Genomic DNA, 26,562 nt, shown 5'->3' on the forward strand with positions numbered 1-26,562 from the left:
TGAAAGATACACGTCTTCTGTAGGAACCAATGAGCTTGGGGCTGTGCTAACAGAGAGGGTAAGTTTCCCAATCCCAATAGATCACTAATTTAGGATGGAAATAATACCTACTGTATGACTGAATATAAGCTTTGGGAATTCTAGGATGATGTGGCCCACAACATGCATGATGTGAAAAAAATAAACAAGTAATGTTAAAAAAGCTTATTATTTTTGAACAAGCAGCAAAGAACCTCTTGACTGTGCTTCACTGGGTTCACTGGAGTGATTTAATTGTGCACAACATTATTACAGACCTTTACTATGTTTACCCAGGGATTTAGAGACCTTTTGTTAGCCATTTATAAAGGTTAACGGTTGTTGAAGTTTAGGGATGGGTTGGATTGATAATAAAAATCAATACTATCGATACTAAGTCTTGTCTTGAGTGTCAGCACTAGCTTTAATAGGATGGATGCCTCTGGATACACTCTTCTTTGATACATGCACTCTGCTTGAAAATGTTTTGAGGGGTAGATTATTAATGATAAATTTACCTCATAAATCATGACACACTTCTTTCCCAATAGTGAATTAGCCTCCCGCTTTAAATAATGAAAAGTATTGGTGTCAGTATCAATATCTGTTATTCTGGCCCTGGTGTTACTTCAGATCCAGATTTTGTGGTATAACCCACCCTATTCAACATATTTAAGTTTCACTTTTTGGACATTTCTTTTCTAAGTGTTCTGGATAATTGCCTGTGTGTTTCAGAGGAACAAAGATCAATTATAATATTGACTTAAGGGTTCTGTGTTTCGGATACACAACCTCCGGTGTACTCCAAGAATTCTACAAACTCCCTGTGAAACAAATGGCTTGTGTCAAAGCCCAGTGTCAAAATTGGAAAATCTCTATGAACAATTAATGACTGCCCCATCTTTGGAAACTATTGTTCTGCTCAGAACAACTCAGCAATTTATGATATTTGGCTTCTTCCTATATGTCCCAAATCCCCACTGCACAGAGTTGACTCTGCCAAAGCCTCAGACATTAATGCTGTGTTGTAGTATGCCGACATCTCAAGTAGTTTCATGCTGTTCCTCTCTCTCTCTGGGTATTCTTCACTCCTTCCTGAACTGGGAATGCACCCTGTCTTCATGAGCAAGCATCAAAATAAAATGTGTCTTTATGCTGTAGAGATGGTAGTGTGAGCTGCAGGCCTTGGGCATGTTCTGCATTCTAGTGATAAAAAAAATCCAGACACAATGCAAAAGTAGAGCTCACCATGTAGTGAAGGTGGTGAGGAATGGGGAGGATGGAGCTGTTTCCTACACATACAGATCGGTGCTGATTTACTCCAAATAACAGCACTCACCTCCCATTCTTTGCTATGATCACCATTAGGTCTACATCATATACTCAAGAACTCGCCCACAGTAGTTTAAGATTACCTCCAGCTGAATTGACATTCATCATCACTGTCTGCTTTCAATTTTCGTTTCTGCTCAGCTTGTTAAAATATATTCTTTCCAAAGTTTCTTTTTTGCACCTTCCTTTAACAAAACAATGGTAAGCTAAGGACGTCAGGGTTTATGTCTTTCTCTTCTCACATGCTCACATCGGGTAATATAATATCCTTTTCTTGTTAAGTTTCTTGGAATAACTTTAAAATCATTTAGAAAAGATTAAGAATGTACTTAGTTCTCTTTATGTAGGGCAGAGCAGAAACTGGCGACAAAAAAAAGGAAAAGAAATAAAAGGAAATGTTCCCTCAGGAGAAAAAGAAATCCATTCTAAATGTAAATAATTGTTAATCATGTGGTCACAGCAAAGTGAGTGGAGCCAGTTTCCCTGATTTGCATTTTTCAGAAGCATATGATCAGGTGGAGTCCCACTATGCCAATCTAATCCAGAGGCAGTCTGGCTTTAAGACATGTGATACAGTCTTTACAAACAGCCAGGCTGTACGGGAACATTTGTTTCTTAGTGCTCGCTGAAGGGGGGACTCAGAGAGAGCCGCTGCTCACAGGCTGCCTCTCACTGGAAGGATGCAGACGCTGAAAGAAGAGCTTCCACAACAGTTAATTAAGGAGCACTCTGCACGTGCCTATAAATGCGAAGGGGCAAATGAATTCAGTGTCAGTGGGAGCAGTTCCTCAAGGGGAAGCTGTGACATTTCAAAGGTGGAATTGAAAGAGCTGTAAATCTGTTTCCTGACGCCGGCTTGACGGTCATTTCTGAATCACTGGACTGTTGCTATCAAAGTGTGGAGCAGGGAGGCAGAGTCAGTGGAGTTCTCTCCGCGAGTAAAATTCAGTTATTGGATGGTATCAATATGAGCAGCATTATGGATGGATTTATGTCATTCTGTTGAGATATTTATACACTCTTTGTTGGATTGCTCAGGTAAGATTTTCTTCTTTCTACTCTAGGCAAAAAATAAATCATGTCATTGTCAGGAGGCTTTAGCTTTATTTACCATAACAATGTGTTTGTATTAAAGTGTGAAATTTGCACACATAATTGTATTTTATTGCACATTGTTGAGAAGAACAACATGCATTTTTCTTTCTTCTTATTCTATATGATTTAATATTGATTATATTGAGAATGGCAATTTTATTTAAGATGTTTATTCAGCTATTTTCTTCTAAGTTTTATTGCTACTTTGGATGCTTAAAAACCTAGTGAACATGTGAAAGGGCTGAAAAGTATTTCATTAAGTACAATCTGGAGAATGCACTTATTTTATGACGTTAATAGTACTAATTGATACAACACATCATTTTTCTTCCTAATGTTGATAAAAAAAGTTTTTAGGGACTTGAAAAAAATCATGTTCATAATATTCTGAATAATTGAATCCAAATGATCTCGTAATCTTATAAATATGCTATGATATTTAAAAAAAAAAGACAAAAAAAGGGTAAACAAGCTATTGCTTGTTGGCAGTTTGCTGCTGTGAATAAAACTGTTGTGAAGTGATTTCAAGGCTGAAATGTTTTGTATTTTCTCCTTCATAGATTTCCTTCATAGCCACCCTTCTGCTATGGCGAGGAGAATTGCTCGCTGTTGTTTTTTTCTTTTCTTTTTCTTATCCAAACAGCATGGTGAAACATTACAAGGCTTTTGATTCCTATTACTGCTGTGTCACTGTCACATTATTCTGACAGATACAGAAGAGCCTTGGCAGCCAGCTGCTTGCAAAATCTTATCTATCTTTAAATTTGATTTAGGTTTTGAGGCAGGAGCACAGCTCAGGAGTTGAAGGGAGTCAGCCTGTCAGGGGAAATCTCTGCTGCATGGAAAAAACTCCCCAGGGATCACTCCACATTTGCAGCATTGTGGCTCAGGGACAAGACAGGGCAAACTAGGAAGACGAAACAGTGAAGAAGTCATACTTATATAATCATGCTAATGATAAATTCCGATGACTAAAAGACTCCACTGAGGTGCATTAAGGGCAATTATAGACCGGAGTGCTTGTACAAAATCATGAAAAATTGAAAGAAATGTATTTGGTATTAATAATTGCAACATTTTTGCTCACAAATCTGGACGTGTGCGTGTGTGTGTGTGTGTGTGTGTGTGTGTGTGTGCTTGTTGCAGGGGGGGAGGCTTAAGGTCATAGGTTGAGAACATAATGTATTTTGTATTGACTCCACCTGTGCACCTGTCCTTAGCAGATGTGTCCTGTCATGTCCTGGCTGCTCTGCCTGTACCTCTGGGTCAGCGTGACTGCCATTCAGCTGTGTCAGGCCACTTTCTACGACACCATCCAACAGCATCATGGGACGAGGCCTGGACGAACCACCATCCACATGATTGGTGAGTCTCCAGAGCTTTTCCCTACACTATAGATTTCTTTAAAAAAAATAAAAATAATGAGAAGCAAATGTTTTCTGTTACTGTTGTTACTCTAGCATCCCGGGTGTGGTTGCTCATGTGTTTAATTAGATTGTCACATGCTTGGACAAAATAACTTGTTTGCTCTGGGTTTATATTTCCATCTGGATTTCATGAAGTCGGAACATTCATTGATATATTATCGGTTAACCTTGGACTAACAACCAATTATTTAGCAAGCACATTGTACAGTGACTGTTTAACGTTAACATTCGGCCTTGATAGCATGAATATGTCTGCACTGAAGATCACAAAGATATGAATGCCTTTGCACTTTCCGTCTTGAGCTATTATAGTTGATATTCATGCTACACTGCTCCTTCTCAATTTGATCTGTGCGACAGCGGTCGCTGTGAAATTGCACTGAATAGAATATGACCGAATCATTGCGGTCAAACTTTTGTTTTCATCAGGCGGATGCGTGCCATGGTTATGGTAAATAATTATGATCTCAGGATTCAACAGAGGAGAGGAAGCCGAATGCTGTCAGAACTTCAAAGGGAGAAGTAGCTGCATGAGCGTGCAGGTCCTTGGTGTCTGTTATTTCCTCTATGCACCAGTGCACCTCAAGCATATCAGCAAGGGGTCCTTTCAATACTCTCAATATTGTGAGTCAGAAGATTTCCTGTTCCTACACATTCATTTCATTACTCACATCTGCACATGTGTATTGGAGGAGAACCATTTTTTCAAAAAGAGAAAAATACACTCGCAAAATAAGATATCTTCTAGAAAGTGGTCTCATGTCACCAAAAGGGAAATGGAATTAATATTTCAAATGCGCATTCAGGTAGCTGTTTGGAGAAAACGAGTTGAAAGCGAACAATTCAAATCCTTCAGGACCCTCTGCCACTAAAAGTGTAAATACCCTGTCATTCCATTTACCATAGTATGGCTAGTCCTCACTCCTGGATAAATGAGATGCCAGTTTTATGAGAGGAGGATGGGAAGCCTGTCTGGATTGATTCTGACACTGGGACATTTGTTCTGTGCTATGTGTTGTGTGCCTGTTGGATTGGTGGGACGATTGGGGTTGACGGGTCATGAATTGGTGGCAAGAAGGCCATTGGTTGCAGACCATTGGGCCAATCATCAAAGGCAGCGAAATGCCACAAGTTCACGGTGACTGGTATTACCAGCGGAAATCGAGATTACAGAGGCCGAGAGATCAGTTGTGTCCTTGCCAATAGAAATTTAAATCTATTGGGGGGATGTTGTTTAGAAAACCAAGTCAATCACAAGTGACTTTGGGAACAGCTAAATTGTGACCTGATGTTCAGACCCTGTCAACACACACAAACTCTAGATAAATTACTAGTTGTGAATAAAACCACCTGTTGCGTGAAAAGGCATCAAGACAGGAAGATTACAGATTTATCAGCATTCTATTGTTCACTCCAAACATGTTCTCAGTGATAATTTCTTCTCACAGCTTATAAGGAAATGTTGCACTCGTGCAACAAGATATTGACAGCCTTGTTGCAAAGAATGTGTGTCCAGAAGTCCATTAGATGGATGACCCTTGAGTAGGTGCCTGTGTGTGCTCAGTGATTCGGACAAGGAAGCCATCTTTCCACCCTACAGCTCTACTTACAGATTGCTGCCTGCCACTCTCTTAGATATGCTTACGGCGGTTTTCTGCCTTCCTGGTACAGGCAGTGTTGCTATCTGCGGTATGATTCATCAGGTGCTGTATTTATTTGGTGCAAAGAGCGTGAACTGAGCACAAAAGAGAACAGATTGTGTTTGTCATGCATCTGTAAAGTGGCGGGCAGAGATGCTGCTTTTGGGGTCATGCGTTTCTCGACCCCTGAACATGTCCAGAGGAAACTGCAGAAGGAGAATGTTCCTCGTCTAAAACGTTGGATTGCTAGACAAAAAAATACACATTTCTTTCAGGAGTAACATCTCAGCTCTTGTATGATATTAGGTAAAGACTGAAATATGTGCTCCCTGCAGAGAGAACAAAGGTGCGTTGAATATGTTGAGCAGCAGTCAATTTCCTGTGGAGAAAATCATGCCATTGATCGTGCAGGTGATAGATAGAGAGTAGGACAAAGAGCAGATAGCGGCTGCCTGGGGTCAACCTGTTCATCACTGAAAGGTCATCAATTCTTAACATTGTGCGGATAATCTCTTACCTGGTGGTTGCTGTAAAAATGTGTAGCTGCGAGTGAACGATCATATTCAGCGATAAGATATTCAGAGCATGCAGAAGTAACTCACTTGTAAGTATCCACTGTATAATACAATGTATTCAGACTTAAGCCATAAATACTTTACTCGGAGTGATAGCCATTCCTCTGTCTTCCTCATGATAGTCCTCTATAGCAGCTATAGTTACCCTCCCTCCTCAGTGCTGTCAGTCCCTCTTAAAGATGTACCTTTTCAACAACATGTTATTTCAATGTTAAGCAACTTCAATATCAGCTATCTTCCAGAATATGGAGTGTTCCTATAGTTCCATTACTTTACAGAGTGAAAATACCATTTAAATCCCTCATGTCTCCCTTTCAGGAGCTTTAATGAGGAGTAGAGGATCAGAGCTTTTTTTTTTTTTTTTCAGTGCACTCCAACAAAAGAAACCACTCGCTGGCAAAGCTCACAATGAAACAAACATGAAAAATGGATTTTCGGCTGTCACAAACAAAGGTTGTATCCGCTATGCACTGTTTTAGACACTGACAATTTAATAGCCTTATATAATGCATCCTGGAGGCACATTATTTTGACATACATCTTCCTTCACCCCTCCCCGAGACCTCCTCTCAACCATGCTCTCACTATCTCACACTGTCATTGCTGCTCCACCGCAGTGCCAACAGGAAGTGGCGTGCAGCCTCAGCCCGAGGCCTCTTCACATCTGGAGCTCAGCGAACCCACATTGTTTTGATGTTGTTACAAACGCCACTGTGACGCCAAAGGGGCCCCTGACCACCCTGTAAAAACACCAGAAACTTCCCCTGACCACCCTGTAAAAACACCAGAAACTTCCTTTATAGCCTTCAAAGTTGAAAGGCAAAGATTGCCGGTGTTACTTTGCATATATGCATTATATCATATATTTTTACTAGAAGTTAACTATTTGTGTCATTTCATTCATGAAAGAAAAATATATTCTTAAGGAAATGAATCTAAGGACAATCAGTGCCCTAATTATTACTGTATGCTCACAGCTACAAATAGGTTTTACATATTTCAGTATTTCTCATTTATTCCCTTATCCAGGCTATGAATTATTCATAAGAGAGAGCTCCATAAGCTTGTGGATATTTGTTTAAACAGCATGTTTAATTGAAGTCTTTGAGCCAATTCTGTGCAGGGGCTATGGTTTGTGGTCACAACGCTTATATGCAAAATTCATTTCTGTGGCCCACAGCTTAATTAATTAGCCAGCTTTCTCTCTTAAGACTACACCAGCTGTTTCTTGCCTTAGCCAGAATCCCCAAGCATTAATAAAAGGGGTGTTAAGAGAAGAAAAAGTTCACAGCTCAATCTGTTTTGCAGTGTTGAGGTCACAGTTGTGTTTGGTACAGTGGAAAAAATAACATTTCTTTCCATTTTACATACAATAGTGTTGTGTTTTTCCAAATATTCCTACATATGTTGGGCCCATTACATATTTAACACAAACCAAAAAAATGTAGCTTGTAAATATTGCTCAGATATAAAATATTATAACAAGAATATGAGTCTTATGCGATGCTCTGTGCTTTGAGCTACATGCATCAGCAACATGTTGCAGCATTAGTTCAGTTGCAGCAAAATCCACAAATGCCAACCTCATGGTGGCGCTAGAGGAAAATTCAGGGGATCACCAAAGTATTTAGGCTTCATCGTCGAAACACAATGACTGTCTTTACAAAATAGCATGACAATCCATCCAATAGTTGTTGGACATTTCAGATATTTCAGTCTGGACCAAAGTGGTGGACCGACCAACCGACATGCGACATTGCTAACCATACAGCCTTGCTGCTAGCACGGCTACAAATAAGAATTTCCAACTATTTCAACATTCTGACCCAAGATAATTGTCAAAAACAAATAGTTTGAGAAACAGCCGGGACGTAAGGTCTCAAAGGAGATGAGGTGTGCTTTTAAAAGTTAAAACATGTCAACATTAAACAGCATCAGCTGGGCTAGTCAACCACTGACACACTTCCAAATTCTTGTGGATGGGATTCAGACTTTTGAGTAAATGTTCTGCAATTTGTAAGATGTAAACTGTAAGTAGGGTGTATTATTATAATAAGCTTGCAATTATTCGGATCACATAGAGGATTGAGTGAACAAAAACACTGTGTGTACTAAACCAAATGTCCTATTCTAAACAGCTAATGGGGAATATACTGTTACAACCCAAATTAAGAAGTGCATTTTTGTTAGAGCACTGCTACCATAAATTACAGCCCCTGGCCAAAAGAAATAATCATGACTGCACATAAAGGAGACTTGTAAGAGATGGTGGCTTTTTAATAACTGCAAAACACATATTGCCTCAGAATGGTATTATTAGTTGATCGTTTCAAACCACTTTGCTCTGTTGGATAAAAGAAGCAGAGCATCCTCTTGGGGTCATTAGAAAGATTTTAAGACCCTTGTTTTGTTTAGTGGTTAGCAGCAGTTTTCTAAATATGTTGTTGTGACAGCTGACATAGCTGAAGGATAGTTGACTCTTAAACCCTGAGTCCTGAAAAAAGCGTTCAGCTTGCTTTAATCCAGAAATAGTCCAAAGCAAAGCTTAGCTATTACATATACTGTTATTTTTGTTGTGTGCAAACGGCACAAAAAAAAAGAAGCTTTTGCTCATATTGAACAATGTTCTGGTAAGTAATTGAGCCTGCAGAACATTTAGAACTATCTGTAGCTGAAAGTAAATGAGTGGCTTCTTAACAGAGTTCATGTATTACATTCATTTTTCACATTGATAAATGTGTAATGATGATGATGTTAGGTGTAATTAGTGTAAATGTTTCATTACTGCGAATTGTGCCTCTGCATTAGACCAGCGGAAGGTTTAGAAACCTTTGAATGAGGGGAGAGGGGGTGTGGGGGGTACCTTTTACCTAAACCACCTCCTGCAGGACATGCTTTGTAGTCATTTTGCGTCACTTTGGGGTCTTTCGGGGCCTCTGTTTAGTCTTTTTTCTTCTCTCTTTAGTAGTTTTGTGTCTCTTTTTAGTTATTTCACATCTCTTTGTCTTTGTTGTGCTTTTCTTTTTTAGGGTTGTTTCATGTCTCTTTGGAGCGAGTTTGAGTGACTTTTCAATAAGAAATGTTAACAGTCACTTCATACTGAGGTTCTGGTCCAGGGGCCCTGAGCCTGTACCCCGTAGGCCCGTACAGTAATACATCCATTATACAAAAGCTTTGTTTATGCTTGCGCAATACACCATGGCAGGGGCTTCCACAGATGGAGTTATGAGTGCACACAGGCTTTCATGTTCGACGTGTTCTCTATTGCAGTATTCTGCAAACGCCAGGGGGCGTAAAACAAACAAACAAACAAAAAAAAATTTGTGCTGAAGCAAGAAGTCATTGTGTGTTACTTGAAGAACGTTCTGTCATGAAACAGTGATAGGAAAGTGAAAATCTCAAATCCAAAGCACTTAATAGCACCATACCTGGAATGTTTTCAGTCTTGGGTTACCCTAATTGCAGTCACACCCTTACACCCCCTGAGTTACAGGATAACAGTCTACAGTAGATGTTGTGCCCGACACAATGACACAATGTCAAATTTCTCTATTAATACCATAAACAAACAATCCAACCTCTTTCATTTTTTGTTCCCATGCCATAGAATCAAAACAAGCCCTGACAATGGAAAGGATCCAACCATCACCACACTTCACAGTAATTGCTGATGGCTGTGGTTGCACAAGCCTCTGCGGGTTCATGTGTGAGCTCTGCTCCTCTTTAATTCAACATTTTCCGCATGAAACAAAAACTACTGTTAAACTAATGATAGATTGTCCCCACTGTTTGTTAATATTATATCAGGGAGTTCAGACCTTCTTGTCTTTTGTGTACTGAGGATTGTTGAGGACTGAGGACAGCAAATACGCTCCCTGCCAAGGCGAAATGCTACCCTGCTGCCTACTTTTCCTGTTAACCCACATTATATGGAGAGATGGAACAAGTTTGTCACAGCGTGTTTTTGTCCCTCTCTGGCTTTTTTCATTGTGGAGGATTTTCAAGGTGTGGCAGTCCTCCGGCTCTCCCTGCTCTTTAGACGACGAACAGGGTTTTTGTCACTTCAGTGTTGGCCATTCGTGGTAAGATTAAGATGTGATTTTGAAGATTTGGTGACCCACTTGTGAGACACATTGTTTATTTAAATCTAGTTAAAACTGGGTCTGTAAATTCTGAGCAATTTCATGTGACTGATACCCTACTAACCCCAAATGGCATCAGTGTGAAGACAAACTATGTCTATTAATTCATCCCCTGTATTTGGAGCGGTGAAAATGGGACTTTATTTCCTCATTTCTGATTTACTCAATGAAATAAATACTTTTTGCAGAATGGGAATGATGCTTGAGAGATCATTTCATATGGCATTGCCTTTGTGATTGCACTAGGCAATTTTAAATGCTTGGCAGGAATATGAAATTCACTTTCACTACTTATACCTCATTAAACTGAAAAGAAGCATCTCAACTTACTAATTGTTTTCAAGGGGGAGGGGTGGTATGCGAAATAAGCAAAGTAATTAATATTGCAGACTGCAGATTTTAATTTTTTTCCTGTTCTAATATCTCCTTGGTGTGTCATAAGTCTTCTGGCATATTTACACCACAGATCCAATTACCTTTCCTGGAAAGACTGGAGCATGCATGTGTGAAAATGGGGGACAAAAGTGGGAAAATATATTTCATCAAATATGAAGAACATGATGGAAGGATTGACAAATACTTTCTGCCTCTCTAGATGAAATGAAATTACAATAAAAAAGCCTGATACCATTTAGAGGTTCCTATTATGATCCAATACTGTCTCGTGTAATTGAACACTATTTAATAAGGCAGTCAGTATAACCATATCTACCATTTAAACATGTTGTATAGGTGCCGAGTATATCACACCATACACCTACAAATGTTCTATACCTTTCTTAACTGCAGTAAAATGTGATTAAATTCTTGATTATGTGACATAATCTGCTCTGTTGCATCATACTGAATAAGTAAACAACCCTTGCCGCCAATTTCTTCCCATTATCAGCTTGCAGATGTTCCGTAGTCATCACCGTCGACCCCTCAGAGTACATCATACAGCACTAAAGGTCATTTGGCCTTTGCAGTATGTATTAATACGCGGCTTACATGTTGCAGGCACATTGGCACCCTGTGTAGATCGTCTGGCTGGCAGTGAGAAGGCCAGCAGTCACATCAGAGGCTAGCAGCTGTTCTCTAAAAACTCCCTGACTCGGCTCTGTCTCGGTTTCCTTTTCTTTCTTCTGAATGCAAGTCTTTCATCAGAGCAGGAGATCTAAAGAAATATGCTAGAAAAGGACCAGAACGAAAGACGGGAACAGCTCGACATTTACAAATGAATGACATCTCACTGACAGAAGACAAAAAAAGAAGAAGAGAAGAGAAAAACCTCAGAAGTGAATGTGTGTTAGGAGAGGATAGCGTAAACAGAGCGCCTTTGTTTCTATGTGTTTAATGGACATGAAAGCTGCTGTGTGATTGCGGTTGTACAGTATATCGCTGTCATGCTCAACAAGCCACACATCTCCACTATAAAAACTAAAGAGCCACGGGCGTTTTTCTTGTGCGGATCCAACTCGCTGCTCCCCCCGCGACCCGACACCGGATAAGCGGACGAAGATGGATGGATGGATGGATGGATCCAACTCGTTGAGAGTCTGAATAGTATTTAGGCATCCTGGGCTTGTTTTGTGTGTGACAACAGAGACGGCAGCCTTCGTGGCTCACATGCAAATGCGAAACCCGTTCCCTGTTCCATGCAGTTTTCATGGATCTTAAAACAACACCAGCTCTGCTCTGTTCTGTAAGTAGTCATTCTGCATTTCAATAAAGTATCACCCATCTTTGGCCCACTGCACAGGACCAATCTTACAGCCCCCTTGTGTGACACAATGTCAAAACTGTCAGCCATATTTCAAGACTTTTATGCTTTTATATGTCATGGACAGTGATTTTTTTTAAAGAATTGGTAGTTTTGTAAATTGATGCCTCTCTCCAGCAAGCACATGCACTTTCTCCTACAAACACACAATCACACCTTTGTTGAGTAAAACAAAAACTGTTTACAACAACTTTACTTCCTGAAGCTTTTGCCCAAATGCTGTTAATTCTCAAAAACGTTTTGAATTCTCAAGTTTACTCTAGCGTTGTGTTATCGTTTACACCAACACACAAGTCCTCTGCATTTTCTTCAGCTGGAAACAAATTTGCCTCGCAGTTTATCAAGCAATATGTCACTCACTTTCACACCACCATTTATGTCTAGAATAATAGCAGTACTACGGGGACTTTAGATGTTTTCACAGGAGGCAGGGAAGAAACAAGTCACTCAATTTGACACCATGCAGTCACATGTTTTGTGCCTCTCACTGTCTCCAATTTGCATTAATTTGACATTCTCTAATCTGGCAGTCCCATTTCCTGTCAGCAACAGAACTGCTATAGCCTGCTGGCTTGGATGTCTGCGGAGAGCATGCACAGAGAAAGTGGAGCCTATTATGGGTCACCTTGGATGCATTTCCCATTAAAAGGTGACAGGCATGCTGCTCTAAAACACGGACTGCTGTGGTTTGGAAGTCAGGGCCTGCTGTTGCTTGTTAATGAATTTTAGATATAAAATAATCACCTCAGGTTTTAAGGAATCTGAGTTTGCAGGGACGTACATGTGACGTGGACTCTGAGCCTTTAGGGAGCTACTGGTATTCAGATGTCACATAGTTATCAGTTATATTTCCACGTGGCACTTAAATGTGTGTGAGCATGCACACTCAGCACAGGGTGTACAAATAGTGCCACTGGCTGCCAATCACCGGAATCCAAAGCCCCAGAGAGACGGGTTACCTGCTAAATTGAGTCCCTTAGGCTTTCCATTTGGTTTTTATATTGAGTGTAACGATAACTTACCTCGCTGCTATTCTTTCAGTCATAGGCTATATTCGTTGAATTCACATATTTCACTTGATTATTAGATTTTACCCAAATGATGGATGTTCAGAATCCCTCTATAAATTGCGTAGAGTATTGTTTTCTGTACACACCGGTGTCAAATGCCTGGAACACATGGCAGAGGAGTGTTGCCATTCAGACGGTATACTTGCTTAGCGTCTCCAGAGACAACCCCACAGTCTGGGCTCATTACAGTAGACAGCGAGTCATTGCATACTTATTGCACACTGACATTTCTATTGAGATAGACTGACCACTTTTGCCTGCACAATGGCTGTTACATCACATTTGAAGAAGCATTTACAGGTCCCACATGAACTGTGCTCACATTCATTAGGCAGGCAGAACCGCAGATCCGTAGGAATTCAGAATTGGCGCTACGTGTTCATGTCATGCATGATTTGACAGCATTTGCCGTCATCCAAGCTTGCTGTCCATAACTCGTTGGATTCTGATGCAGCGTTGTTGGCTTCCAGCGTGACTCATTGTGCCAGAGACCATCGACTCGACAGCACTCGCTCCCCACCCAGCAGCTGAGACACTGCTGATGCCAGGTGTTGTCATTTGTGTAGATAATAGCATTACAGTTAAGTGCTCTGACAAATTTCCATTTGGTAGACTTGAACAAAGCAAATCCCTCTGTGAGAAGTTGTGCAGCATGCCAGAGGGTTTGTTAAGTTACAGCCATTTTACTCTCACTAGTCAATTTATTTTACAGTAACTGCCAACACACTGTAACATCTTGATTTGCAGAGATAAAACAAGCCACGTTGTGTTAGGCAAAGAATAGAGTAGAATAGAATAGAGTAGAAGAACCACCCAAACTGCAAAATAGGGTCCAGATGAGTCCAGCATTAATCCTAATTGAGCTTTTTTCCATATTTCTTTTGTTGTGATATTAAAGTTTGGGCTCAAATATAATAAACTTCACATCATTATACAAGAGACAAAATAATGTACACATTTTTGGATAACACAAGTAGACATACAACCCATGTTCCAATACAACAAGGCAATCAATCCTTTGATTTGAAGCTGATAATGTTGACTGATTCTGTTTTAACTTTGGAAAAGCTCCAGAGTTGGTACAGTAAGACAGGACAGTCGGACAGCTTGCTATAGTGTCACATGATGAGAACATTAGACAGTGATCCTCCAAAATATTTTGAAAGAAATCTCTGCACTGCACTCTGCAATGTGTGACAGTTGGTTGGTAGAAAGTGCAATCTTAAAAACAATGAGAAGAACTCCCGCACACTGTCTGGCTTAGCAGAAATATTTATTTGACTACAAGTTTGTCCAACCTTCATCGGGTATGTGGGTAGTTCTTTTTTTTTTTCAAAGTCATCAGACATGCCTGTTATTGAGGTAAGCTATTCATTCTTGGCCTTGGATTTTTTGTAATATTATATTTTTAAGGCTGAGTCCTCCTTCTAATTCTGCATTTACAATTCAAATGAATGTTTTTCTACAGGTTAAATATACAGCAGGGATGTAGTTATGAAATCAAGCTCACCAATACGCCCGTTTAGTAGCTGGAGTTCTAGAACTTTTAATCATATCGCATTATCTTTATCAGCAGATGAAGCGCCTGGCCAGCTGAATTGCACTCGTAGATGCTAAAATAAATGTAAAAATGATATGACCTAAAGCCTACATGGAAGAGAAGTCTTTAAAGTGCTTTGGACGTCCAGTGATGGAAGACATATAATGCACGTCACTGCACTTTGATTTCAGCAAATACTTGAAACAAATTGATTTGCACTGAAAGTAAAATTAAGGGGGCAAGTACTCAAATATAGACTAAAATGACTAGATAAGAAGCATAATTTTGCAGGGAACAAATGCAACATAATTTTAAAAGGTAATCATAAATTTGCTATTAAATATCTTAATTAACTAGTAAGTAGAGCTTTTAAATGAATGTAGTGGAGTACAAAATATAATATTTTCCTCTGAAATGTTGTGGAGTAAAAGCATCAAGTATCATGAAATGGAAAGTCTCAAGTAAAGTACCTCAAATTGTACTCAAGTTCTTGAATAAATATACTCGGTTCCATTCCACCACCAACATTAATATATGAATTGTAAATGCAGACTTGGAAGGAGCCCACCGCCTTAAGTAAAAGTAGAAGTATCACAAACAGACCTTGCGGTGAGATTGTCTCCAAGGCAAAGACGTACGTAAGAACGTATCTCAATAGCAGGCCTGTCTAATGATGTTCTCATCATTCAACACTATAGCAAGCTATCAGACTCTCCTGTCTTACTGTACCAACTCTGGAGCTTTTCCAAAGATAGAAAAACAGAATCATAGCGATAGTTTCACATCAAAGGATTGGTTGTCTTGTTAAAGGTCCCATGACATTGTGCTCTTTGGATGCTTTTATATAGGCCTTAGTGGTCCCCTAATACTGTATCTGAAGTCTCTTTCCCGAAATTCAGCATTGGTGCAGAATTACAGCCACTAGAATCAGTCCCACAATGAGCTTTCCTTACTGTACGTACACACCGCCGCCGACTTGAGCTTCTAAAGTTACCAGAAGTCATTCATTTTCACTGGAAGCTGGCTTCTCTCAGCTGCAAGGAGCGGAAAATCTGTTGGCGTTGCGTTTTGGACGTTTTGAGCGACCAGAGCGTCAATCCGAAAGTTGAAAGTATGTCAACTTTATGGTAATGAGCTATGACGCGGTTCAGCAGCAAGCAGCGGCAAACGCCAGCAACCAATCGGAATATAGACGTCCTTCGCGCTGGCTGATTCCGGAGAAAACATACGATGTAAACTTTCATTCCTACCAAAACATTAGTTCCGTGAAAATGGAGAAAAAGCTCATAATCGCCGTTGCTGGGTTCCCTATCATTTATGATATGACGTTGTTTGCGTATAGGGACCAGTTAACGTTACCTGCCGGTCACCTCGTCTCTAAACAGTCCGCTCGCAGTGAATTCCTGCACGGATCAACAGCTGGCGGCTGCTCGCTCTGCCTGCATTCTGCTGCAGTTCAGCGGCTAACAAGCGAGCTAACTGTTATCAGACACCGCTGCGACTGACAAACAATACAAATTCTGTCATTATATATGTAATTTATAAAAGGTTTCTAGTGTCAATGTATTGGCCGTGCAGTGGCTGCTTGTGTTTTTTCTTCAATCGTGTGTTGAACATGATCGAAGAATGCTGCCACGTCAGAGCGGCCAAAGCGTCAAAAAGCTCTCCCGTACTTTTTGACAAGTGTCCTTGACAGGGTGGCCAGAGTTTACACCTATCGCCATTTCTAGCCACTGGGGGACCATAGGCAGGCTGGGGGAACTCATATTAATGTTAAAAAAACTCATAAAGTGAAATTTTCATGCCATGGGACCTTGAAATAGGACCATGGGTTGTATGTCTACTTGTATTTCCCAAAAATGTGCATTTTATTTTGTCACTTGTATAATAACGTAAAGTATAACTTTTAAGCCTTAACTTTAATATCATACCAAAAAAAAATATGAAAAAAAAGCTCAATAAAGATTTATTATGGACTCATTTTGACCCAGTGTTTCAGTCTGTCTGGGTTTTCCATTCTATTTTATGCCTCTTACTAAGCGTTACCAGCTGGAGGTGTGGAGATTGAAATAAGCATTTAGGAGGCAGTGGTGGATCTAATGAAATATGCTATCAAATTGCATTATGGTAGGTGTAGGATCCAGTGTTTTGGGAGTTTGACCCATATTGGGGACAGTTTTTTTTTTATTTAAAACTAAATTATAGAAAACAAAATGAAAAAACAATGATGTAGTTTAGCATGTGCTTTTGTATATCTTGAATGAACATGAAATTGCAGAAAAGCGCTTTCCAAAGTACATGCAATTTAATTTGGCTAATTATTAAGAAGATTTTAATTCTTAAAAATGAAGATAAACATAAATAAACATTCTAACTCCATACTAATACTCCATACTTCTTTTTTATTCAGATGACGTTTTGGCCCTCAGGCCTTCTTCAAGATCAACAATCGATCAATCTTGAAGATGGCCTGAGGGCCAAAACATCATCTGAATGAAAGAGAAATGCAAATGGAGACAGAATTTGTGACACTTTTTTCCTACTTTCAAGTCTACCTTCAGTGATCAGCACCTCGCTACAACTCTGGTATGCGTTTAGTCCGACAAGCCAGACCCACATCAAGATGTTGGGTCTGGGAACTCACCATTGGCAGGCCTCAATCCGAGGGGCGGGATAAACGGTTGTCTTTCAAATTCCCTCTGCACGCAATAGGATAGTGCTACAACCAGGCAGAGCAACCAAGAAGGAAGAGAAGCTAGTAGGCAGATTAAACTTTAAACTGTCGGCAAAACTCTGAACACATCTTCCTTTTGTAAGAATGACTTCAGTGTCTTTCTTTGTTCTTTGTTAGCTTAACTCCAAGTCTTCCAGAAGACCGCTGTTCCCAGCAGCAGCAGCCATAAGCCCGCCCACCGACTCTATACACGATGTGATTGGCCTGACCAGAGTTTGGTTTTTCCAGCTCGCAAGTCAACGGAGAGTGCCTAGACCCCCCTGGCTGCAAATTAAATTTGCTGCCGCTAGGGGGCGTCTATATTTCTAGGCTAGTGTGCGTTACTTTGCTGTATTAATAATTTATAAAAATTGGACAAGACATCTGTAAGTGTATAATCCAAGAGGCCCATGGTCAGAGAACTTTAATTTCTTAGTCTTGGAAAAAAGTGACTAAGTCAAAACGAGTGCAGACAAGACCGAGAACGGAACATTTTCATTTCATTTATGTATTTACTTACAAGGACAACGCACATTAATCAATATTAATTGTCATAATTCATCATAGCCATTTTTATAAATATGCAGAGCAGCAATAAGCAATGAGACTTTGATTGACATAAAATACAACAATCATGATGGAGATCTTGATCACATATTAAAGATGCAGTACAAGTTAGTAAAATGGGGATATGGCATGATAGACATAAGCCATGCAGCACAGAGTTGTAAGACACAACTTTAGAAAGGCCAAATTGTTAAAGTACTAGTGACCATGGACTTGAAGACTAAATTCAGTGTGGGGGAGGAATTTTTTTCTCCAAAGCCAGAACAGACAAGCAAAAGAAGTCTCAGCAGAGGAAATAAATCAACATAAAACCAACACCAGGAACAAATCATCCCAGAAACCACGACAGAACCTTCCCCTCATACAGCACTAAGTTATGACTTTTTCAGCTCTTTCAGGCCGGAAAATGAGCTGTGCCCTGTTGGGAACAGATTGTAAGTGCTCACCTTGTTTCCTGACAGTCCCTCTTGTTTCTCGGCTCAGAGTAATAAAGAGGCAAGAGCACAGAGCATGGAAATAAAAAAAAAAGGTTAGGTCCAGTTGAGACCCTCTGCTTCTGTGACTTCTGACCCCACGAATGATCATTTTGTTTGACCCTGTTCCCTGTCAATCAAAATGCTGCTGGAGAGACAACACAATCACACACACACACACACACACACACACACACACACACACACACACACACACACACACACACACACACACACACACACACTGAAGCTGTCATTTGGGAGACTGACTTTGTCACTGATTATGGGGGGAAATGGAAATACAGAAAACAATTATACCCTTGCATGGCTCCAGATGAGAGCTTTCATCTCCAGCCATGTTATTCTCCATCTCCCTCTGAAACATTTATAATGCAAAGACGGGGTCTTGGAGCATGCAGCGTGTTGTACTTGCAGGCTGAAACCATGAGTGAACTTGAAACGTTGCATTGCTTTTGTTTAAAAAAAAAAGACACCCAGTACACCTGCGAGCTAGCAATACCACACTGATTTGCATTTTTATTTGATTTTAATGTTTTCTTCGGAGGTGATGATTTCCAAATATAGGAGGATCTCGATTCTTTGCTAGCAACAAGAAATGCCAGTTAATTCTGTTGCGTAGTGTGTTTTTAATAGATCAAAGAGAAAATCTAGGGCTGTCTTACGCAATTAAGGAGATGCATTAAGAAGAACAAACCCCTGTGGGCTGTTGTTTCCAAATGATGCCCCACTGCTTCCACTGGTACATCAAGATTAACATTGTGCAGACATGCCCTTTTGTTGAGTGCATCAGGCAGCAGGCAACATTCTCCCAGTCCACATACAAGATCTGGATATTTTTCAGTTAGACCAAAGGCTGTTGATGTTTTCTGAAACACAGTGCCAGAGGTCATGATAACCCTAAGAAACTCAAGAGTCTTGGCAAGAAGCGGGGAAAAGACATGCTTTCTTAATTTGTTTCCTTCTCTTGTATTGAAATTTGGCTATTCATTTTGTTACTTAAAACCGTTTTATCCAATCAACACCTTGACACTAGTGCACATATCCACTCCTGAGTAACACTGAATCCCAAATGAACTGCCACTAAGTTTATCATGATCGGATTCTGACTAGTACTCTTGAAGTTTTATGGACATACCAGAAGATTATTTTTTTTTGTTTTTTATAACGCAATGTGGTGGAACCAATCTGATCTCACAGAATTCCGTGAAATGAACACGGCCTCTTAAGTTAAGGAAAAGGTCGTGGTGGGACAATGGGACGGTTGGGTTTAGGAAAACATCAATGGATGGGTGAGTTTAGGAAAACAACACCGGGACACGGGACAACAATGCAATGGTTGAGTTTAGTAAAAGAGGAAAGCAGTTCAGGAAATGTAATACGCGGGACACGATCCCCGGTCTCCTGGGTGTAAGTCCTGTGTTTGACCCATCCACCACCCCAACCAACCTCCTTACGCGGATTTTCGGGCTTTCATACTACTCTCTACCGTAGTCGCTCTTAATGCTACATCATCTTCTCATTGACTTTACATTGGTATTGTTTTCCGTGGTGGCCACACAGAATTTTCACACATTCCGTGCCACCACCACGTAATGCGCTGTTAACAGTTTGTGCTCATTTCACGGAATTCTGTGAGACCAGGCTGGGTAGAACTAAGAGAATAAAGTGTGAGATGAGCCCACTGATCTACTTCTCTCCAACAGGTCAGGTAGGGCCCTCTTGGTCAATCCCCACAGGAGCTCACATGATGGTTCAATTATATCCAAAAACTGACACGCCACTCTGTCTCTCTCTCTTTTAATTTAAGCTACTTTATGGCTTAGTTTTGCTGTTTTAAAATTGTGGGCGGAACACATTTTCTATGTAAAGCAACAATCTCCACAATGGCAAGCATTTTTTCCCCCGCAAATCCAAAAATGATGCGTCCACACTATTGTAATCCTAAATGTTGAGATTTGGGATTACAAAATTAATAACACTTCATTTTAGCCCCCATTTAGCATTTATAAGCATTAAATAAACACTGAATATATACATATACTTCTTTTTTTTTTAATAGCGTACAAGATGACATCTTGTACTCTATTGTATTCTTGTACTCATTCAGCTCACCTATAGAGCATGTGCCCATATATAGAGCTTTACTCCTCGACGCAGCGGCCACGGGTTTGACTCCGATCTGCAGTCCTTCGCTGCATGTCATTCCCCCTCTCTCTCCCCTTTCATGTCTTCATCTGTCCCATAAAAATAAAGACCTAAAAAATGTCTTGTTTTATCAGATCAACAACCACCACATGGTAACACTTTACATTAACATCCCTTATTAAGCATTAAAAAGCAGTATATAAACATTTATTAACTGTTTTACAATGCATCGTATTGTAGTTGTACGCAAGTGTTCATTTATGTACAGTATTTGTCAACAATTATAACTTCTCCCACTTATGTGCCCATGTTATTTGTTGGCAAAGACATTGATATATTGTGCATAGACCAATTTTTTTGTATTGCTTAAAGATACTAAATTAGAAGGGGGTTAAAGTAAAGTGTTACTCAAATTCCAAATATATTTAATTTAGAGTTATAAAACACAGAAAACCCCCAAATCCTCACATTTAAGAAGCTGGAAAAAGAAAATATTTGGTATTATTAAACAATTGAAATGATTGAGTATCAATTGCTGCAGATTCATTTTCAACTCATCAATTAATCAACCACTTCTTTTAGTTTACATATATTATATAGGATTACAACTATGTTATATTGTGTCAAGCAGTAATTATCCATTTATATATCAGCAATTGATGCTTCATGGTATACAAGCTATAAAAGGAGGCGTTATAGTAATTGCCATAAAAGAAATAGTCTAACAGCAATGTTATAGTGTTTTATTAATGTGTATATGCTGCTTCTAAATGCTTATAGGGAATGTTGAAGAAAGGGCTAATAATGTCACCACTTGGCTTTTTTATATTGACTGAAATATGATTGACTGAGCTGCAGTGATTCGATGCTGTGCACTGTTCTAACTTCTCCTAAGATTCTGCATTCCTGCTTCTAAGAAACTGCTCAGCATCAGGAGGACCTCACAAACCCAAATATTTAAATGTAGTAAAGTGATACTGTATACAGTACAGGCTAAAAGTTTGGACACACCTTCTCATTCAATGTGTTTCTTTATTTTCATGACTATTTACATTGTAGATTCTCACTGAAGGCATCAAAACTATGAATGAACACATATGGAATTATGTACTTAAGAAAAAAGTGTGAAATAACTGAAAACATGTCTTATATTTTAGATTCTTCAAAGTAGCCACCCTTTGCTTTTTTTGATAACTCTGTAAACCCTTGGTGTTCTCTCAATGAGCTTCATGAGGTAGTCACCTGAAATGGTTTTCACTTCACAGGTGTGCCTTGTCAGGGTTAATTAGTGGAATATTTTCCCTTATTAATAAAAAAGCAAAGGGTGGCTACTTTGAAGAATCTAAAATATAAGACATGTTTTCAGTTATTTCATACTTTTTTGTTAAGTACATAATTCCATAAGTGTTCATTCATAGTTTTGATGCCTTCAGTGAGAATCTACAATGTAAATAGTCATGAAAATAAAAAGGAAACGCATTGAATGAGAAGGTGTGTCCAAACTTTTGGCCTGTACTGTATGCAAATCTAGCCATGTTCATGTGTTCATGTGAACAGTTCACAAACCCACAGTTCATTGTCAAACATTACTTCAAATCACTTTTGCAAAATACTAGCTACTTTTCCCCCTCTCTCTGCTCGTCCTCTCTACAACATCCTTGATCTTTTGTCATACTGACGGGTGTAATTGTCAGATGGTCCTTTGCTGCACAACTCTTATGTAGAGAATCTGAGTGCTGCTGGAGGGTCGGTGGGGGGGCAGCGGTTGAGGTGGGTCGAGTCCATTCGGTCCAGTCCTCTTAGCCTTCAGGGTAAAGCCAGAGGCTTGGTGATAATTGCACGGTGGAGCCAGTGTTCATATTCATGATAAGCCTGAAGCTGGCCTCTCCTGCGAATAGAGTATTTTTCTCTGCCTGCTCTCACCCATCTCTTCATCAACATTCAACAAGCTGCAGGGGTCTCGTTTGCTCAAAGATTGTAAAGCACAATTAATCTTGCTTACGGGAAAACGTGTAATGTTTTACAGTTATTTTTCCGCAATAAATAAACCTATGAATATAAAGAGTTCCTGACATTGCAGGAGATACTGAAAATGGCAGTAAGATATTTTAAAAAAGTATTCAAAATTATAAGCAGAAACATGGATATGATAGTCAAAGTTGGAAGATGTATTCAGATATTTGAAAAACTTACACTTAAATGTCTTTCATTGAAAATATAAGTAAAAGTAAAGGAGAAAATCTAATTCTTTGGACGTTTCTATGCCTTTTTTTAAATATTGGAAAATATGAAGAGGTATTTAAATTAAACTAGAGAAATTTAGAGGGGAAATCTGAAACAGGACAAGGGGCCACAACCACTGCTTTATAATGAAGGGGTTTCAAGCCAAAAAAGTTGGAAACAACTAGTTTGATCTTTAACAATGCATTTTAAAAAGGTTATCGTATGTTATTTCTTAATCTCAAAAGTAATTATTAACAGTAACAGTTGCCGGATTCATTTAATGTAGGCCTGCAAGTAGTCTATATCCGTGATGTTCCACTTCCAGGATTGCTCCATTGCCGCCCGAAATTCCGCCGGATGTCTCTACTTTCGGCCGGTTGTCCGTCACCTTTTGCTTTCTTTGTGTTGGAATTTTATTGGATTTATGAGGACTATGGTTGGCTGCTCCTCAGATCTCTGCAGGGTAAATCAAGACAGCTAGCTAAACTATCTGTCCAATCTGAGTTTTCTGTTGCACGACACCCAAAATGCTGGGTGGACTAGCCAGAACCTCCTCCCCAGAGCTGTGGAGGAAGGTCTGGCAAAGCGAGACTAGTCTGCAATTAACAATTACTCTGTCAGTTATTTTTTCAATTAATTGTTTGGTTTAGAAAATATCTCAAAAACCAATATGACATCTTCAAATGTGTCTTTTCTGTCCGACCAGCAGTCCAATCATATAGAACAGAAGAAAGCAGAAAATCCTCGCGATTGCAATTAATTTTCTCGCAATTAATATAGATTGTTGTCTTGTTTTTTTCTTTTTCTTTTTATCATCAGAGGGGGGCACATGTGAAGTAGTTGCTGCTCACCGATGCTGTAATAAGAATCGGATTGAGGAGCGGTCACAGACGGTCAAGTGTTCTTGTCTGCCGGGGAAGGTGGCTGGAACCACCAGAAACAGACCTTCATGTGTCGACGGTGAGTATTTTAGCAGCTAAAGAAAAAATGATTAGGTTTTACTAAAACGCTGTCTAAAGGTTGCATGAGGGGGTTTTGAATGCAAGCTACATTCATACATTTTTATTTTTAGATTTTTAGATATAATTCAACTAAACACGCACGGTATTACACAAAACAAAACTCTTGACAGATAAAACTGCTATATGTTTTGAAAAGATACAGAGATTTGTTCCTAATGAAAGCCTAAGTCACTCATGCAATGCCTTGTCCCAGATAAGATTAACATTAACTGGGATAATGTCACATCCAAATTCTGTTGCTGTCAGACGGCAGAAGGTATCTGCAGGAGTAAGCTTTACGCCAACAGTCAAACAGCTGAATGTAGCACACCTCAGGGAAGAGAAAAAAAATAAAGACTAGCAAAATGCAAAGAGATGCAGAGGAGAGAGGATCTTGATTACATATGTAGGTACCTTGTAGATATTTCAGGATGGTTTTAGACATGCTTTGACAAATGTCTGCTACACAGACTCTATCCCTTGCAAGAAATGGATTGGCGCTCAGGTCTGACACAACTAAAACACATAATGGCTTGAAGAAAACCTCTCACCTGCAGCTTTTATCTTAAATCCTTTTGCAAATATTACTGAAATCTCTGAGCAAACTGAGGGAATATGAGGTTGCTCAATGTCAGCTCTGACAGATTTCTTTCCTCTGTCACACATTACAAACCATTTACTGTCTACTTACCCTGTATTTAAGGCAATTTTCTCTCCTGACGGCATGCAATAAAGTCACGTCAAGTCACAGTCACACCTACCGATCCACTCACGCAATAAAAAGCCTCAGTTCCACCCACAGCATTCATGTATAACCATCTAATAAAGAAACTGTATTGTAATAGCCAACAGTTTTGCACTGTAAAAGGATATCTGAAGCATATACATGCGACACATACAGCCAACTTACTTACTGCCTCCTTTGACATGACACATTTGATGATAAGGATTAGACACCCCAGCCTAATTGCCATTTATCTGCAAAGTGCGTGGCTGTGCTATCTGGTTTTGCACTCTGTTAGGGTGAAAGGCACCTGCATCACCATTTCTCTTGTCTTTGTTGCCTGTAGCATCCATAGTAATTGGGAAGTGGTGGTGTGAGATGGAGCCTTGCCTGGAGGGGGAGGAATGCAAGACGCTCCCTGACAACTCAGGCTGGATGTGTTACGCCGGCAACAAGATCAAAACCACAAGGGTAAGATAACCTCTCTTGACCGCGGGAAAGAAGACATTTTAGCAGAAGAGTGGGAGAGAAATGTACAGCGCACTGACACTCGCTGTGGCATCAACAAAACAGCCTCGTTATCAGGATTTAATTCCACTGCAAATTGACTTGTTAACAGCACGGTCTAACCCCTCCATTTCCTTCTTCTTTTTCTTGACAGAACACTCAGCCATACACAACATCTACATATTAACACTTTGCTCAAAGGATGCAAGGAACGCCGCTGGTGGAAAAGGTTAATCTGCAGGTTAGCCTCATTTATACTGGGACACCGCCGTATGCTAATTAATTTCTCTCAACTGTCATATTTGCTAAGCTTTGTCAGCACAGGAGGAAACACTCCATTCATATCCGTTTCTGTGATGTTCACATCTTAAATATGTCTTTCCTTCTCGTTTCAGACTGTCACAGGACCAATTATCACAAAGACAATGAACCTATTGTTGCTTTATGAAATGTGAACACTTCTCAGATTAAAGTGTAAAAACATGTAGAATACATAAACCACATCCTGCTCAAGGCTACTGAAAATACTGACACTTCAAGAAGCCCGCGGGGAACTTCATCATAACCTTGTAATGAATATATTTTCCATCTTTTCTTTCCGACTTTGAGATGGAACGTGAATGTCTGTGCATTTGGATTAATCTGGAGAGCGTCTGACGTCCTTGCTGATACATCGTGAGACAAATGTTCAATACAAAGCGCCAAAAAGGAGAGAAATACAACAAAGGACATGGGATGAGCAAGTACAGTAGTTGACAGCCCTCAGGTTTTTTTTTGTTTTTGTTTTTTAATATTGCAAGAAGAAAAGAAATATTGTACATACATTGTTTGTCCTTCCTTGTGTACATGGACTTTATCTATGGTGGTGGTGAAAAATGATCATTCGAGTCCCTGAATGCAGTCTTGATCTTCCCTCTTGTTACCCTTAAAACCCAACACAGCCAAAGTTTGATAATGTAATGTAAAGATAAAACAGATGCATTGTGAGGGAGATGTTTTTACAAAATACAGCTTATGTGTCTCAATACTGTACATTTTACCATTTTGTTTGTTTGGTACTTGGGAGCCTATGATCACCTCTTCAATGGCTTTACCTGTCAAACTTGGTAACGTGTCAGCTACCCTGAAACCGATTGATTCACCAAAAATGTGATACCGGTAGGTTGTTTTCAATACTTGAAATGCCTTATTTGTGTCAAATCATTCAAATGATGATATTGTACAGATGAAGCCATCTATTGATATGTGCTGAAATTTCATTAAAGTCATTCTTCCTGTAACTAATGTCAGCGCATCCTTGCCACTGAACCTCACAGGTATCAGTTACAAGCACTCAAAGTAATCTGAATACACCTGCTGCTGAAGTAGCCAAACCACTGCTTTCAAACCGGAGAGTCTGACGTTCTGGGAAATAACTTTTCCCAAAGAGAGCTACACAACTGTCCTGTTAATACCATGCATCCTGGTACTCATATTTTATAATGCTGCCCAGAGAGGGGATAAAAATTAGCTTTTAGCTACTGTATATCTCTGTATAATGCATCACATTTCAAAAATTGAACTTCACGTTTATTATACGTGGTCCCT

The 26,562-nt window shown here is 39.7% G+C and overlaps 1 protein-coding gene across 1 annotated transcript; it reads left to right on the forward strand.

Annotated features, from left to right (window-relative positions):
• The first annotated feature begins 3,680 nt into the window (after positions 1–3,680).
• Positions 3,681–25,162, forward strand: LOC114558501 (protein FAM19A1). The gene is made up of 4 exons (XM_028582561.1): positions 3,681–3,810; positions 23,563–23,703; positions 24,815–24,939; positions 25,130–25,162. The coding sequence occupies exons 1-4, from the start codon at positions 3,681–3,683 to the stop codon at positions 25,160–25,162; spliced, it is 429 nt and encodes a 142-aa protein (XP_028438362.1).
• The last annotated feature ends 1,400 nt before the right edge of the window (positions 25,163–26,562 follow it).

This window comes from Perca flavescens, chromosome 7 (genome assembly GCF_004354835.1).
Source record: "Perca flavescens isolate YP-PL-M2 chromosome 7, PFLA_1.0, whole genome shotgun sequence".
NCBI classification, from domain to species: domain Eukaryota; kingdom Metazoa; phylum Chordata; class Actinopteri; order Perciformes; family Percidae; genus Perca; species Perca flavescens.